The sequence below is a fragment of the Octodon degus genome, unplaced genomic scaffold, assembly GCF_000260255.1.
Source record: "Octodon degus isolate 3935 unplaced genomic scaffold, OctDeg1.0 scaffold00005, whole genome shotgun sequence".
NCBI lineage: Eukaryota > Metazoa > Chordata > Mammalia > Rodentia > Octodontidae > Octodon > Octodon degus.
Window position 1 is genome coordinate 32537149 of NW_004524581.1, and position 15719 is coordinate 32552867.

The 15719-nt window shown below is 60.7% G+C and overlaps 1 protein-coding gene across 18 annotated transcripts in view; it reads left to right on the forward strand.

Moving 5' to 3' along the window:
• LOC101567264 (tenascin-X) overlaps positions 1-15719 on the forward strand; it is a 44428-nt gene that overhangs the window by 4113 nt on the left and 24596 nt on the right. For 13 of the 18 annotated variants that reach the window (XM_023721348.1, XM_023721402.1, XM_023721347.1 and 10 more), the window contains exons 3-14: positions 1198-1354; positions 1488-1751; positions 2431-3120; positions 3982-4338; positions 4823-5116; positions 6377-6667; positions 6862-7167; positions 8401-8721; positions 9075-9395; positions 9779-10102; positions 10465-10788; positions 14955-15254. In XM_023721348.1, the coding sequence (XP_023577116.1) occupies positions 1198-1354; positions 1488-1751; positions 2431-3120; positions 3982-4338; positions 4823-5116; positions 6377-6667; positions 6862-7167; positions 8401-8721; positions 9075-9395; positions 9779-10102; positions 10465-10788; positions 14955-15254 (3949 nt within the window). Of the gene's footprint in view, positions 1-1197; positions 1355-1487; positions 1752-2430; positions 3121-3981; positions 4339-4822; positions 5117-6376; positions 6668-6861; positions 7168-8400; positions 8722-9074; positions 9396-9778; positions 10103-10464; positions 10789-14954; positions 15255-15719 lie in introns of those variants that run through there. The other 5 variants (XM_023721406.1, XM_023721418.1, XM_023721416.1 and 2 more) reach the window with 5 other exon arrangements.

Here is a 15719-nt window from a genome sequence, read left to right on the forward strand (position 1 = left end):
CTGGACCCAAAAATCACTACGTGGCCTTCTCATCTGTTTTTATACTTTGGTATTTACTATGTTGATTTCCCCATGATTCTCTCGGGTTAGGAGAATATCTCTGAAAATTTCCAGTCCTACTTGGCTGAGTGGACACATGCCCATCATGGCCAGCACAGCTGAACAGAACAGCGTGTCCTCCCAGGAGCTGGCCTCGCTGGACAGCTCAGAGACAGGGCTGCTAGGACGCTCAGAGAGGCTCTCTGCTTCTCCCGGCTACGGCCGGCACTGGGGAGACCTTCCAGCGGGTTTCCTGGGGGTACCATACATAATCACGCTGCCTTAAATGTACGTCTGGGGAGGTAGTTTTCTACACTTGATCTTAGCCAAAAGGCTGAGAAGTGATGGGAGGCTAGTTTTCTCACCTGCCTTTTTAGGCATAGATTTGCCTGGGGGTGTGCGTTAGCGGGTTCACAATGAGCTACCTAAGGGCAGGACAGTAGCTTGTATTTTTGTGCCTCCCATGCCAACCAAGCATGATGCCAGGTACAAAATCAGCCATCAGGAGACATGCTTGTGGAGCTTCAAGCAGGCAGGGCTTGCTTTATGAGGTCTGCAAGCCTGCCAAAAAGTCCCTGAAGGGAAATGCTATGAGCGGGTGCCATCCAAATTACACAGCCGCAGGCAGCCATCTGCTGGGAGAGTTGGGCTGAGCAGAGACTTGAGGAGGAAGCGAAACTTGAAGAGGAATCTGCTTCTGCTTCATTTGTCCTAAAGGACAAAGCTCAGCAGCAGCCTCCTCGTGTCCAGGTGGCTGAGGCTGCAGCGGGGCAGCCACAGGGGCCGCCCTGGGGTGCTTCAAGTGGATGAACAGAGTGTCCATGGGGGGGGGGGGGAACCAGGGTTACTTTTCCTGCTGAGAGTGAGCTAGTAAGATACTTATCTTCCTGTCTGTTTCCTCATCTATAAAGCAGGACTAACAGGCTGTCTCACAGGGTTGTTGCAAGAACTAAGTGGGCTCAGTTATGTACACTGCCTAGTGCAGTGTGTGTGTGAGGTAGGGTTTTTATGGGGACAGCTGTTGACTCCCATGTTCCCCACCTTATGTATTGCTGAGTTCTCCACAAGCCATGCAGACAGCTTGGAATTGGAACAATAAGAGATTCAGGGGCCAGATTGCCTGCCCCTGACCTACCTGCTCCACGGTCTCTTTCACAGGCAGAAGGAGGGAGCCCTCCATTCACAGCTCGGGTCCCCAGCTCTGCCTCTGCCTATGACCAGAGAGGACTGGCTCCTGGTCAGGAGTATGAGGTCACTGTCCGTGCCCTTCGAGGAACCAGTTGGGGCCCTCCCGCCTCTAAGACCATCACCACCAGTGAGAGCTGGGCCTGGGGCTGGGACCCTGGGTGGGGGGCTGGGACTGTGCCCAGGGAGGCTGGGTGAGGGACTACGGGGAGCTCCAGGAAGATGGTTCATGGCCTGAGTCCTCCTCTCTCTGACTGGGCTAGTGATCGATGGTCCCCAGGACCTCCGCGTGGTGGCTGTGACACCGACCACACTGGACCTCAGCTGGTTGCGTCCCCTGGCTGAAGTGGACCGATTTGTGGTGTCCTATGTCAGTGCTGGCAACCAGAGGGTGCGGCTAGAAGTCCCCCCTGAAGCCGACCGGGCCCTATTAACTGACCTGATGCCAGGCGTGGAGTACGTGGTGACTGTCACAGCGGAGCGGGGCCGGGCAGTCAGCTACCCGACCTCTGTCAGGGCCAACACAGGTATGGCTGGCCAAGGTTAATTAGGAGCACTGACTTCCAAAGCCAGGAGTGCCTGCCTGGGGCCTAGCTCTGGGGTGCACAGGCCCCTGCTGTGCTGGGCTGGGAGGGCACAGGGCAGACAGGGCCCCAGGGAGTTTGGATTCCTCTGTAAGGCCGTGGAGTGGACTGAAAGGAGCTGCCCGTGGGGAGAAGCAGGAAGCAGGAGTCCTCACCACGCAGGGGGGTGGGGGTGGGGATCCCCGCCCAACCTAGGAGGAGACAAGCGCATGGTCAGTGCTCGGGATGGCCTGGCAGCTCAGGCACAACAGGCCTGCTGACCCCAGGGTCAGGCTGTGAAGCTGGATCTTGCCACCCTCTAACCCTTAGTCTTTTAACAGAAGCCTGGATCTTTTGCTTTCTCTTCCCGCCACAGAGGGACATGCACCCGGCTGTAGCGCCTTCTCCCCGCCCCTTTTCTCTTCCAGCAGATGCAGGGCCAGCGACGATGCTTGGCTTGGTTTTTCTCTCTCTAGGACAGCGACAGTGGTGGGCTTGGCAGGGGAGGGGGCGAGGCTCCCGGAGCCGACAGACATGCTGCTCCGTTTTCTTTTCAGGAGGGGCCGGGCCGGCATGGGACGGGGACGGGGCGCGGGAGGGGCGCTGCGGCTGATCAGCTTCCCTCCCTCTCTCCCCTTGGCAGCGCCGGCCCCCTACCGTTACCCGGAGGTGCGCCCCCCGGCCGCGCAGCCCCAGCCCCGGCCGCGCCCCGCCCCCGCCTCGTGGCCTCCGCGGCCCTCGCCGCCGCCAGAGCCAGAGCGCGAGAAGCCGAGTCCCGGGCCACCGGTGCCTCAGCCTCCTCGGCGGGCGTGGGGCAACCTGACTGCCGAGCTGGGCCGCTTCCGCGGGACGGTGCAGGACCTGGAGCGCCACCTGCGGGCCCACGGCTACCCCCTGCGGGCCAACCAGACCTACGCGTCGGTGGCGCGCCACCTCCACGAGTTCCTGCAGCGGCGGCCAGCGCCCCCGGGCCGCCCGGCCTCCCCACCGCGCCGCGCGCACCCCGCGGCCAGCCCAGCTCCGGGCACCTCAAAGCGGGACTCCAGCCCGGGCAGTCCCGCGCCCCGCCACCCCAAGCCCGAGGTGTTGGGCAGTTCGGCCGACGGTGCACTCCTCGTGTCCCTCGACGGGCTCCGCGGCCAGTTCGAGCGCGTGGTGCTGCGCTGGTGGCCTGAGCCGCCTGCAGAGGGCCCAGGCGGGGAGCTGAGCGTGCCTGGCACCGTGCGCACCGTGCGCTTGCCGGACCTCAGGCCCGGCACAACCTACCACGTGGAGGCCCACGGGGTGCGGGCGGGGCGCACCTCCAAGTCCTACGCCTTCGTCACCACCACAGGTAGCGTGGGCAGGGGCGCCGGAACTTCACCCCGTGCAGCGTTATCTGCCTCACCCCGCTTTTCTTCTCAGGCTCCAGAGGACCCCGCAGCAAGGCGCATCCTCCAATGCCCCCGAACCCCCCACCCTGGGATCCTGGCACAGCCAGAGAAATCCGCGCGTTGGGGCTGTGGTTCTCTCCGCGTTCCTTAGGCCCTTTGGCCGGAATGCTGTCTTAGGCCAGGGAAGGGCACCAGCAGCCCCGAGCCTGCTAAGCCTCAGCCCCGTGGTATATGGGGAGCAAGGCCACCTCAGCTGACTCGCTCTGGTGACCGTGGCGGCAGGTGATGGCCGTGGTTACTGCCTAGAATTCAGCCTTGACCTCCAAGGATACATCGGATCTGTCTGCGGTGGCCGAGCCACAGCTCCTTGGCTCTGCTGGCTCTGGGACTGCGGGTCTCTCACAGGAGCGCATCTGGCCAGGCCTGCTGTTCTTCCCCGTAGGGCCTGGTGTCACCTGACTGGATGCCCCCCACCTGCACCTCTGCTACTCCAGCTCTGCGCCACCCTGCTAACACCACAGTCCCTTTCTTCCAGGCTTGTCACTGCAGCACTAATGGACATGGACCACCACCCCGTGGGGCAGGGCGGGCTGGGCGGGTGTTCTGGAGGCTGCGTGGACTTCGTTTGTCCTGAGCCTACCCTTTGCTCAAGTCCTTCCGCTCAGGATTGTTAGGCGGGTGCTGGGAGGCCAGGGTGGAATCAGGATGAAAGACCAGCACAGAGCCAGGAAGGCTGCAGGCCCTCAGGGCAGGGAGAAGCCCGGCTAGGGGTTCCTTCCCACCTCACTCACTCTGCTCTCACCCTCCCCACCTCTTCTCAGGGAACACACCCTTGGGGGCTACAGACGAACCTCCTCCTGCAGGCTCCTCCACAACTCAAGGAGTGGAGGCCCGTGTGGTACAGCGGCCCCAGGAGCTGGCAGACCTGAAGGTGCTGGGCCGAGATGAGACAGGGCGCCTGCACGTGGCCTGGACTGTCAAGCCTGACACCTTTGATCACTTGAGGCTGCACCTGCAGGTGCCGGAGGGGGCTGGGGCGCACGAAGAGCTGCTGCCGGGAGATGCCCACCAGGCTCTGGTGCCCCCACCCCCTACCGGGGCCCCCTACACACTGTTGCTTCACGGGATCCTTCCAGGGGGCAAGGCTTCTGTTCCCATCACCTACCACGGCACCATTGGTACATCCTGCACTTTGGTCTGGGGAAGGGGAAGGCCAGGGCTGTCAGGACAGCAGAGAGGGGGAAAGCTGGGGAGTTGGCCCTCACAGCCCCTGCTGCCTTCTCCGTAGGACCAGCAGTGAATGGCCCTCACCCTAACCCTAAATCAGCTGACCACGAGAGGGAGGTCAGGGAGGGAGCAGCTCTGGTGGCTGAGGTGTCTCCAGGCTGCTCTGAAACAGCAGTGGGGAGGCTCAACCCCCTCAGACAGAACCATGTGGGCCTGAAAGTGTGCCCTCATCCTGATGTGCAGAGGAGTCAGGACCTTGTGAAAGGCAGGGCCACCTTAGGGTCCCCTTGTGAGGGAGGGATGGTCACAGGCCTGAGGGGCAGGGAAAGGGGAGGCCTCCAGGGAGAGGCTGTCAGGATGGATGGAGTAGGTGGAGGAGAGAAGTGGGAATAGGCACCGGGAACAGTTGAGGTCACCATGATTTGCTTTCCCCAGCTCCAGACAAGGAGTCAAAGAAGGCCCCCGGCACACCACGCCTGGAGGAGCTGACGGTGACCACCAGCGTGAGCCCTGACTCCCTGCTCCTGCACTGGACAGTCCCGGAGGGCGACTTTGATTCCTTTGTTATCCAGTACAAGGACAGGGGCGGGCCCCAGGTGCTGCCTGTGGAGGGGCCGCAGCGTTCAGCCCTCATCACCTCCCTGGAGCCAGGCCGCAAGTACAAATTCATCCTGTACGGGCTTGTTGGCAAGAAGAGGCACGGCCCCTTGGTGGCTGAAGCCAAGACCTGTGAGTGAGCAGGCATGGCACTGGGCGGTGCAGGCAGATGGTGGCCCTGGGAGAAGCTGGCTTGCTCACTGTCACCCGGCTCTGGCTCTGTGCAGGGCTGAAGGGCCTGGATGCCACTGCAGGGCCCCAGGGAGAGTGGTCACACAGATAACCGCCTCATAGGCAGCACACTGGGGAAAGGCTAGTCGGAGAAGTGAAGGGAGACCTGAATGGGCAAGATGGGGCTTGGCTGGGTGTGGAGCTGAGGGAGAGCCAGGAGGCCTGGGCCAGTGGGCTCTGCTTTGTAGGTCAGACAGGTCTGTCCCCACGGCAGAGAGTGGCTAGGACAGTGTGGACATGGGACATGGGACTCTAGACAGACACCTTCTGGGTGTTTCCTGAGTTGGGGTGTGTGCTTCAGGGGGAGGAGGCGTGAGGTACAGAGAGGGGAGGGCACAAGGTGAACAGTGGTGGTGGTGGGGCCCAGCCTGAGGTTACACTGCCTCCCTGTGGGGCCAGGGAGCACTGTAAAGTAACCTGTGCTGGTGCAGGGGAGAGTGGGGAGGGGAGGGGAACCCTGGAACCAGGGCGGCACCACTCAGAGCAGGACATGGAGAGGGGCTCTGGGCAGCCCAAGAGGTGTCCCAGCGGGGCGGGTGGACCCAGGCGAGGAGTCAGGACCCAGGGCGCGGTCGGCTTGGCGGAGGCGGATCCGGGAAGAGTGATTCAGGAGTCTTGGGGCCACCACGGGCCTTACGGTGGGGGGTGGCTTGCGGGGGAGGGAGGCAGAGGTGAGTACGTGGCTGGCCACAGCCAGCGGAGACCCTTCTCCTGGCCCCTCCATTGGAAAGGGAGCAGAGGGGAGGCAGTGCTGGAGGGGGATCGCGCAGGGTTGGCTGGGGAGTGTGGTGGTGCTGCGGGGCAGCCAGCTGGGCTGTGGAGTGCTCTGCTCTTGGAGGAGACAGCAGCTGGAGGCCGGGCCTGGAAGCAGGGAGGTCGGGAAGCTTTCCCTGGCCTCGCAGTGTGGGAAGGCCTGGCTGGGCTCCCCTCTGCCGGCTCCTCCCCTGGAGTGGGGACCTAGCCAGGGCCGCACCTCCACTTTTGCACTGTTCAGAATCCGTTCTTGCCGTTCTTTCCTGCACACCAGCCGGGTCTGCGTTCTGCTGTGTGGCCTTGGCCTTGCTGCCCTGCAGTGAGCACCCTGTACAGCCTCGCACCGCGTCCCCACGTTGGGGGGCTTCATGCTTCTCCTGACCTCCTTTCTTACTCAACCTCTTCTAGTACGTTGGAACGAACCCAGCCTGGACAGCCCACCCCGCCTGGGAAAACTATGGGTAACAGACCCGACTCCAGACTCCTTGCACCTCACCTGGACTGTCCCCCAGGGCCAGTTTGACTCCTTCCTGGTGCAGTACAGGGACAGGGATGGCCAGCCTCAGGTGGTGCCCGTGGAAGGGCCCGACCGCTCCGTCACTGTCTCCCTGCTGGACCCTGGCCACCAGTACAGATTCTCTCTATTCGGGGTTGCCAACAAGAAGCGATACGGGCCCCTCATAGCCAACGGCACCACTGGTGAGTGACTGCCCTGAAGTCCCAGTGTGACCCCTTCTCCCCCATGCCAGCCTCTTTATCCCTGTCAACTGCACCCTGAGGCACACGTGTGTCCCACCCTGGCAGTGCCCTATGTCCCAAGGGCGCAGCAGAGGGTCCCCCTCTGCCAGCCTCCATGCAGGCAGTGCCTGGCTGACCCCCCACCCCCATTCCAGCCCCAGAGAGGAAGGAGGAGCAACCTCATCCAGAGCCCCCTGAGCAGCCCGTCCTGGGGGAGCTGACAGTGACTGGCGTGACCCCAGACTCCCTGCGCCTGTCCTGGACTGTGGCCCAGGGCCCCTTTGACTCCTTCGTGGTACAGTACAAGGACGCACGGGGGCAGCCCCAGACAGTGCCTGTTGGGGGTGATGAGAATGAGCTCACGGTTCCTGGCCTGGAGTCCAACCGGAAGTATAAGATGAACCTCTACGGACTTCGTGGCAGGCAGCGTGTGGGCCCGGCCTCTGTAGTGGCCAAGACGGGTGAGTCAGCTTTGTGGCCGCCCTCCACCTTCCCTGCTTGTGGGCTCTGGGCACTTGGCGGTGTACCACCTTCTCGGCTCCTCTCTGCCGAAGCCTCCAGCCCTGCCTGCCCCGTGGCACTCCCGTCCTCCCCACCTGGGGAGCCCCCTCCCAGCTGCCTGCTCCCAGCTGCCGGCTCTGCCTTTGCGGGGCAGATTTGGTGGCCCTCCCTGGAGTCCTTGCCTGCGGCTAGTGTACCCTGAGTTTCTCCCACGCTCAGACCCCAGTCAGCTTGACCCTCTGTCACCTGCAGCCTCGCCCCGGCTGCCTTGTTGCTGTGCTCAGAGGTGGCAGACCCTGGGGACACGGCTACTGCCTTTCTCCAGTTTCTCAGACCCACACCTGAGCCCCGCCCCACCCCACCAGGCGCTGTGTCTGTGGCCCAAGAAGCCATGCCAAGAGCTAGTGTGGACAGCCCTTGGGGGCCGGGGCTCTGTAGCCCCACTGGCCATGTGGCCTGCTGCCCTGAGACCCTGCTTCCTGCCCATCAAGTTGGGGGATAGCGGCAGCCTCTGGTAGAGCTGTTAGAACTAAGTGCGCGTGTGTCCAGCCGGGCACAAGGGCCTGGCCCACCACACTGCTGTCCATTCTCCCACTATCGGCCTCTCAGTGACCTCCCGCCATCCCACTCTCAGCCTCCTAGACTAAGGATGGGCCAGGGCGCCCACCCCACGGGTCAGTGGTGGGAGCTGAGGGCGCCATAGTTCCGAGCCAGCCAGGACGGAGCAGGCCTTCGTGTCAGCCCCTCTGCCCTCCTGCTGGAGCCCTGCCACAGCCTGCATTCTTCAGGGATCTTGGAGGGCCCAGCTGCCCGGCAGCCTCAGCGGCAGTGCATTCCACAGGCCCGGCCTGATTAAGGTGGAGCACCCGCACCCTGGGTGGGACACGGTGGATGGAGGCCTCTGGCCCCTCACTTCTCTGAGGTCACCGCTGCCAGTGGCACTGAAGCAGAATCTCCGGGGTGTCCTGTCTTCCCGAGTCAGCTCCTGTTTCACCCACCCGATGGGGCTGCTTGGACAGGAGCTGTGCGGGCTATCCCCACCTCTCTACCGGAGTGACCCAGTGGCAGACACCAGAAGCAGCACAAGCCCCCAGCACTCAGGCTCCAGTGTATATCTGTTCATGGGTCTCGTCATTCCCAAGTGTGACACCACTGAGCAAGGTACCCCTAACATCTACATGCCCTGAACTCAGCCCCACAGGAGACTCCGGACCCCACAGAACCCAGCACAGAGGCCCTGCAACCTGCTGAGGAGCCACGACTCGGGGAGCTGACGGTGAGAGGCGCCAGCCCGGACTCCCTGAGTCTCTCCTGGACGGTCCCCGAGGGACACTTCGACCACTTCCTGCTCCAGTACAGGAACGGGGACGGGCAGCCCAAGGTGCTGCGGGTACCCGGCCACGAGGACCAGGTCACCATCTCGGGGCTGGAGCCTGACCACAAGTACAAGGTGCACCTGTATGGCTTCCACAGCGGCCAGCGCGAGGGACCCGTGTCTGTCACCGGGATGACAGGTGAGGGGACTTGGGAATCCCGGGGGATCCAGGGGGAGGCTTAGCAACTCCTTTGGATATGCCAAGTGGGACGCACTGAGGCTGTGTGGGGCTGAGGAGTGGCCCTGCGTCCTCCTCGGATGACACCTGTCCCCAGGCTTGAGGCCTTGGCTGTGCTGGTGACCATCTGGCACCCTGCTGTCCCATGTGCTCAGGCCAGGTTGTGAGCTGTGAGCTAAACAGGATGCCCAGCCCCAGGTGGCTGCTCTGCCCTGAGCCCAGGTCCCCAGCACTGGCCATGCTTCTCCCTCCTTGTCCCTGAGCACCGAGGACATCCTCTGGGGGCTGCCTTACCCTGTGTGTCCCCTTCTTAGCTGCAGAGGAGAGCCCCAGACCCCTGGAACCCAGCACAGAGGCCCCAGAGGTCTCCAAAGAGCCGCTCCTGGGGGAGCTGACAGTGACAGACACGTCCCCGGAATCTCTGACCTTGTCCTGGACCGTGGCCCAAGGCCACTTTGACACATTCAGCATCCAGTACAAGGATGAGGACGGGCGGCCGCAGGTGCTGCGTGTGGGGGGCGAAGAGCGGCAGGCCACCGTGCGGGACCTGGCTCCGGGCCACAAGTACAAGATGAACCTGTACGGGCTCGGCCGGGACGGGCGCGTGGGCCCGGTGTCCGCTGTGGCCACGACCGGTGAGTGGGGTCCGGTGGGGAGGGAGGGAGGAAGGAAGAGAGGGAGGAAGGGAAGACCAGCTCTAGAAGCAGAGCTCTGAGGCCCAGGACCAAGGAAAAGCCACGGACCCCAGTCCAGGGAGGGTGGGGACACAGTGGCCTCGTGGCCTGCTCAAAAGCTGGAGCTTGGGCAGGGGCGTCAAGGTCATGGTACAGTCAGGGTTTGGAAAGCCGGAGGACAGTCAGAGCGAGGGTCAGGTGCAGGGATGGCGCTGCCAAGGAGAGAGAGCGAGGCCGGCCTTGTGGCTGGCAACGCTCTGCTCTTCTGTGCTTAATTCTTGCAAAGGCTCCTTTGTGGGGCACTGAGGGCTGCAGACCTCACCTGTCCCCCTGTGTCTGTCCAGCTCCAGAGGAGGAAGCTATGACCACTCAAGCGGTGCCTACCACGACCCCCGAGCCACCCCGAAAGCCACACCTAGGGGAGCTGATGGTGACAGGCGCCAGCCCGGACTCCCTGAGCCTCTCCTGGACGGTCCCCGAGGGACACTTTGACCACTTCCTGATCCAGTACAGGAACGGGGACGGGCAGCCCAAGGTGCTGTGGGTACCCGGCCACGAGGACCAGGTCACCGTCTCGGGGCTGGAGCCCGACCACAAGTACAAGGTGCACCTGTATGGCTTCCACAGCGGCCAGCGCGAGGGACCCGTGTCTGTCACCGGGGTGACAGGTGAGAGCATGGAGGGAGGCCCAGGGGACCCCATGGAAAGCTCAGTCCCTTGTCCTCTGGTGATGGCGAGCAGGACGCAGTGAGGCTGCGTGGGGCTGAGGAGTGGCCCTGCGTCCTTCTGGGATGACCTCCGTCCCCAGCGGGGAGCAGTTGAGGCCTTGGCTGTGTTGGTGACTGTCTGGCGCCCTGCTGTCCCAGGTGCTGAGGCCATGTGTCAGCTGTGAGCCTAGCAGGCTGCCCAGCCCCAGGTGGCTGCTCTGCCCTGAGCCCAAGTCCCCAGCGATGGCCATGCTTCTCGCTCCTTGTCCCTGAGTCCCGAGGACATCCCGAGAGCTGCCTCATCTTGTGTACCCTCTTTCCAGCTCCAGAGGAGGAGAGCCCCAGACCCCTAGAACCCAGCACAGAGGCCCCAGAGCCCCCCAAGGAGCCTCTCCTGGGGGAGCTGACAGTGACAGACACGTCCCCGGACTCCCTGAGCCTGTCCTGGACAGTCGACCAAGGCCACTTCGATGCATTCAGCATCCAGTACAAGGATGAGGCCGGGCGGCCGCAGGTGCTGCGTGTGGGGGGCGAAGAGCGGCAGGCCACCGTGCGGGAGCTGGCTCCGGGGCACAAGTACAAGATGAACCTGTATGGGCTCGGCCGGGACGGGCGCGTGGGCCCGGTGTCCGCTGTGGCTGTGACCGGTGAGTGGGGCCAGGTATCCTGTTCCGTTCCTCCCCATGCTGACTCGCACCTGCTTGTGGCCATCACCCTCTTCTGTTTTAAGGGAACCAGGGGGCCTCACTTGCTGGGCAGTCCTGGTAGGAGCAGGTCACCTGTGCTGGGGTGACGGCCAGCTTCTGGGAGCCTGCGCCAGAGCTGAGCTTTCCACAGCATGAACCCCACTGCACAGAGATGTTGTGCGGCTTTCGTGAGGTAACAGATTCACAGCATGCGGAGTGAGCCTGGGGCAGGGGAGACACGCTGCCCAGGCGCCCCGCTGCGCGCCCCACTCGCTTGTTCAGTTCTCCTTGCTCTGAGGCCTCTTTGTTTCCTTCGGTTCCACTCCTCAGTGGGTCCCACTGGACATCACACCTTGGCCTGTTGTCAGTGCAGCTCAAAGCTACCTTGTTTTTTTGTTTTGTTTTGCAGAACCAGGGATTGAACTCAGGCCCTTGTGCTTGCCAGGCAAGCGCTTATTCTACTGAGCCATCTCCCCGGCCCCTTTTTTAAAAATTTATTTTTATTTTTATTTCTTTTTTTGCGGAACCAGGGATTGAACTCAGGTCCTTGCGCTTGCCAGGGAAACGCTTATTCCACTGAGCCATCTCCCCGGCCTCAAAGCTACTTTAACGTTCACCCAGTGAGTGACTTCCAGCAACAAACATCCTTTTTGCCCTCTCAGGCTACTTTGGGGCCCCCTCAGCCACCACAAGGGACTCAGCCTGGGTGCCTTCTCTCAGGTGTGTGGGGGCAGCCGTGCTGACAGGAGGAGCTTGGTCACAGGACATTTCCTTGTTCCTTCAGTCACTGAAGTGAAGACACTTTTTTTTTGCAAACATCTGCTTTAAGGGAAAAGTTTAAAAACATAAGGGGAAAGTAACAGGTTTCTAGAACATGATTTCTGTACCTCCACAAAGTTCAACTTCACAGTGAGTTGGTTGGCTTTGTTTCCAGAACCTTCTACCCTTGGTTGTTTTTCTGTGCCTCAGTTGGCACTGAGAAGAGGGAGACAAGAGAGCCACCCTGGGGCACAATCTCGGTGCTGGAGGTTGTAGGGTGGAGGGTCATCTAGGCCGCGAACGCACTGCCTAGGTCTCTCCTGGGATGGATCTGTCCCAGGCAGCCACAGTGGGCTTTGTTCCTGTCCCTGGTTCAGAGGGAGGATGGCTTCTACCAGGTACACATTCATTTTCAGAAAATGAAAATTCATAGTTTTGGAGTTTCACACACCGAGTTCTCCAGGATTCCCCCGTTCTTAGCTAGGATCTTGGAAAACTCCCAGCCTCTCCTGGACCCCTGACTCCCTCATCTTCAGGACAGGAGCAAATGCGAGAGGTCGGGGTATAGCATGTCTGGCGTGCTCAGGCCTCTTGACCTTTGCTGAGCCCCTCCTGGAGAGACCACTCTGTACCCTGCTCTCGGGCCAGGTATTTGGAAACATGTATCTGACATGTCCTGGGTAACAGAAACAGCCCTTTAGGAAAGGAAAGGACTCGATGTTCACTCCCAGGGTGGCTCCCAGCACGTGCTGTGTCATTGTCAGGAGGAGGGACGCATGCTGACCAGGAGCCACGCTTCTAAACTGGAAAAGGATGCTCCCAGCACAGTGTGGGGACTGTCAGGCCCCTGAGCAGTTACAGTCTCCCCTTTTCTGGTGAGGCCAGTCCCTCAGCACTCAGGCTTGGTGATGAAAGCATTTCTGTCCCTTGTGGAAGGAAGTACGTGTGGGGACAGATACGGTGAGAAAGGGAAGGGGAGGAAGTGCCAGGCCGAGGACCTGCTCAGTTTTTTTGGGGGGGCAGGGGGACTGGGGATTGAACTCAGGCCCCTGCGCTTGCCAGGCAAGCCATTATTCAACTGACCATCTCCCCAGCCCCCTTGAGGACCTGTTCAATCCCTCACGGCCCCTCTGGTGACCCTTGAGCCCTGCAGCTCACTCTGTCCCTTCCCTTCCCACCCAGACTCACTTTGTCTGCAGAGGCCTGGTCGTTGGCCAGTTTTAAGCGGGTACCACCTGTCTGGAATTTGTCCTTGCCACGGAAGCCAGAGGAACAAAGTCTTGGGAGCCCCACCCACTGGCCACCCCCTCTGCCATTTTGCCTCCTGTGACTTCCGGTTCCACTGCCAATGAATGAAGCGTCTCCCTCCCAGACCCTGTTCTCCCTGAGGTGGGGGGCCTGGCCCCTCATGTACTTCACAAGCACTTGCTGAGGACTCATCGTGTACTGGGACTGGCAGAGCAGGGAATGAGGCCGTGCCCTCACTGGGAGTTCTTGTGCCAGGGAAGGGAGGCAGCATCGGGGTACATGGGGGCAGGGGGCTGTGGAGAACAGCAGAGCCTGAGGGCGAGCTGGCGAGGGCCTGGACAGAGGGCAGCGCCTGGGGAGCAGGAGGATGCGGGGCAGGGCCCACCCCAGGCTCAGGGAAGAGCCAGCGCAGGGGTCGGCGGGAAGGCAGCGCCCAAGGGTGAGCATGGTTTGGAGGAGGAGGGCGTGGAGGGACAATGTACGGGTTCACCTGTGGGGCCTCAGAGACCACGCTCTTTCTCTGAGTGAGCAGGGAGCCCCCACAGAAGCAGACCAAAGAGGTGAAGGAAGCAGGCAGGAAGGAGACAACCCAGGTAACCCAGGAGGAGCTCAGAGATTGGAGGTTGGAGGAGAGGCCAGATGGTGAAGGAAGCGTAGGGCTTAACTGTGTGGGCTTTAAGCAGACATGGGGCGAATTCCAAGGGTTTTGAGGGCCTGGGAGATGGCTCAGTGGAATAAGTACTTCCCTGGCAAGCGCAAGGGCCTAGATGACCCTCCACCCTGCAACCTCCAGGGGGCGCCCTTCTCCCTTGCTTGCGCCTGGCTCCTTCCTGCCCCTCACCTCTTTTTTATGGTACTAGGGCTCCTAGCCCAGTGGGACGAGGCTCACCTTACCTTTTTTTATGGTACTAGGGATCACACTCAGGACCTTCCACTTGTCAGGCAGGTGCCTATGCTGCTGAGCTTCCTCTCTATGCCCCCTCACCTCTTCCATTTGAGCAACTGAAGAAACCACATTCCTTTTTTTTTTTTTTTTAAAGGATTTTATGTATTTAGCACAGGGTCTTGCTACACATATTGGACTCTTAGTGATCCTCCCATTTTCAACCTCCCAAATTCTGGGATTACAGGTGCACCTCCATGCCCAGTCTCCATTGTTGTTTTTAGCGAGCACACCGAAGATTGGACCCCAGTCCCTAAGTTTGCCTAAGCAGGCGCTTTAATCCACTGAGCTATCTGGTCAGTCCCCCATTCTTTTTTTTTTTTTTTTTTTTTTTTTTTTTTTTTTTTTGTATTTAGGACAGGGTGTATAGGGTGTTCAGGCTCTCACTACTAGATCGGAGTCGTAGTGATCCGCTTGTTTGCAGCCTCCCAAGAGCTGGGGGGCAGGGCCAGCATGGCAGGCCTGGGGATCGAGCCCCCAGCCCCTGCAACTGCTTGCAGGCTCCTTAATCTGCTGAGCTATTTGGCCAGCCCTCCTCCATTCCCTTTTAGAGCAGTGCTTTAAGATCTAGAAAAGCATGCAGCATTACCAAGGACGCTGGTTGCACTGTTCCAGAGCTCTCCGTATCCACAGCCACCAGCTGTGGATCAAAAATATTTTTTTGAAAAATATGGGTCTGTGCTGAGCAGGTCCAGGTTGTATTTCTTATTATCATCATGGTGTTGTTCCTGCTGCGTCCCATTGTGTTAGGTACGAGAGGGATGGTTCGGGGTGTGTGGGTCACCGGCAGATCCTGCACATTTTGCAGAAGGGGCTTGAGTACGCTTGGCTTTTAAAGTGCAAGCGGGTTCTGACATCACTGCAGCAGACAGCGAGCCCAGTGGACAATTTTAAGAATATTTCTTAGAAACTCCAATTTAAGACTTGGTAACAGCCTCGGTAGCATAGTTAAGAAGCTGCCACGTTTAGAAGTAGGGCTAGGTGTAAGTGACACTACCGAGTTTCTAGAACATCTCTAAAGTGGAGTGAAGCGTCTGTGCTTCTGAATGGGGGCAGCCACATTCTGTCACTTGTTGAGGGTCGGTAAGGATAGAGACGCACCCGTTCGCCATCTCGGCGAAGCCCAGGGTCCTCTCTTGAGAGACCTCAGCCCTGGTGTTTGTGCTCTGGATCTCAGATCTGCTCCCAGCAGCCCCGGTCACTGAGCCCCCTCCGGACCCACGCCTGGAGGACCTGACGGTGACAGACGTGACCCCTGACTCTGTGGGCCTCACGTGGAAAGTACCTGAGGGTGAATTCGACTCCTTCGTGGTCCAGTACAAAGACAGGGACGGGCAGCCCCAGGTGGTGCCAGTGACTGCAGACCAGCGGGAAGTCACCGTCCCTGGCCTGGAGTCCTCCCGCAAGTACAAGTTTGTGCTGTTCGGGATCCAGGATGGGAAACGTCGCAGCCCAGTCTCCGTGGAGGCAAAAACAGGTGAGCCGAGGCCCGGGCTTCTCCGCCTTGTTCGTGGCCACAAATCCGCTTGGCATGGAAGCCTCGCTGCCAGCAGGTGTGGCGCTGTGGCCTTGTTATCCCAGAGCGCTGGGAGGCCGAGGAGGGAGGCCTGTACATTTGAGTCCGGCCCGGCAATTTAGCAGCTGAGACCCCCTTCCAAAATAGAAAATGTAAAAAGCTGGGGCCATAGTTCAGGGCAAAGATCCCATCTGGGGAAAGGCCAGCACCAGTACAAGAAAAAGAGAAGGCTACGCTGCCTGCCATATTTCAGAGACCAGGACGAGACGATTTCTTGCTGACTTCCCATCCCCTCATCATTCTGCTGTTTAGCAAGGAGGCCGGTGGTTGGGCACTGGAGCTCTGGAAGAGGGGCTCGGGGGCTGCCGGAAGAGGGGCACGGGGGCTGCTGGAACGGGGCTGCCGGAAGAGGGGCACGGGGGCTGC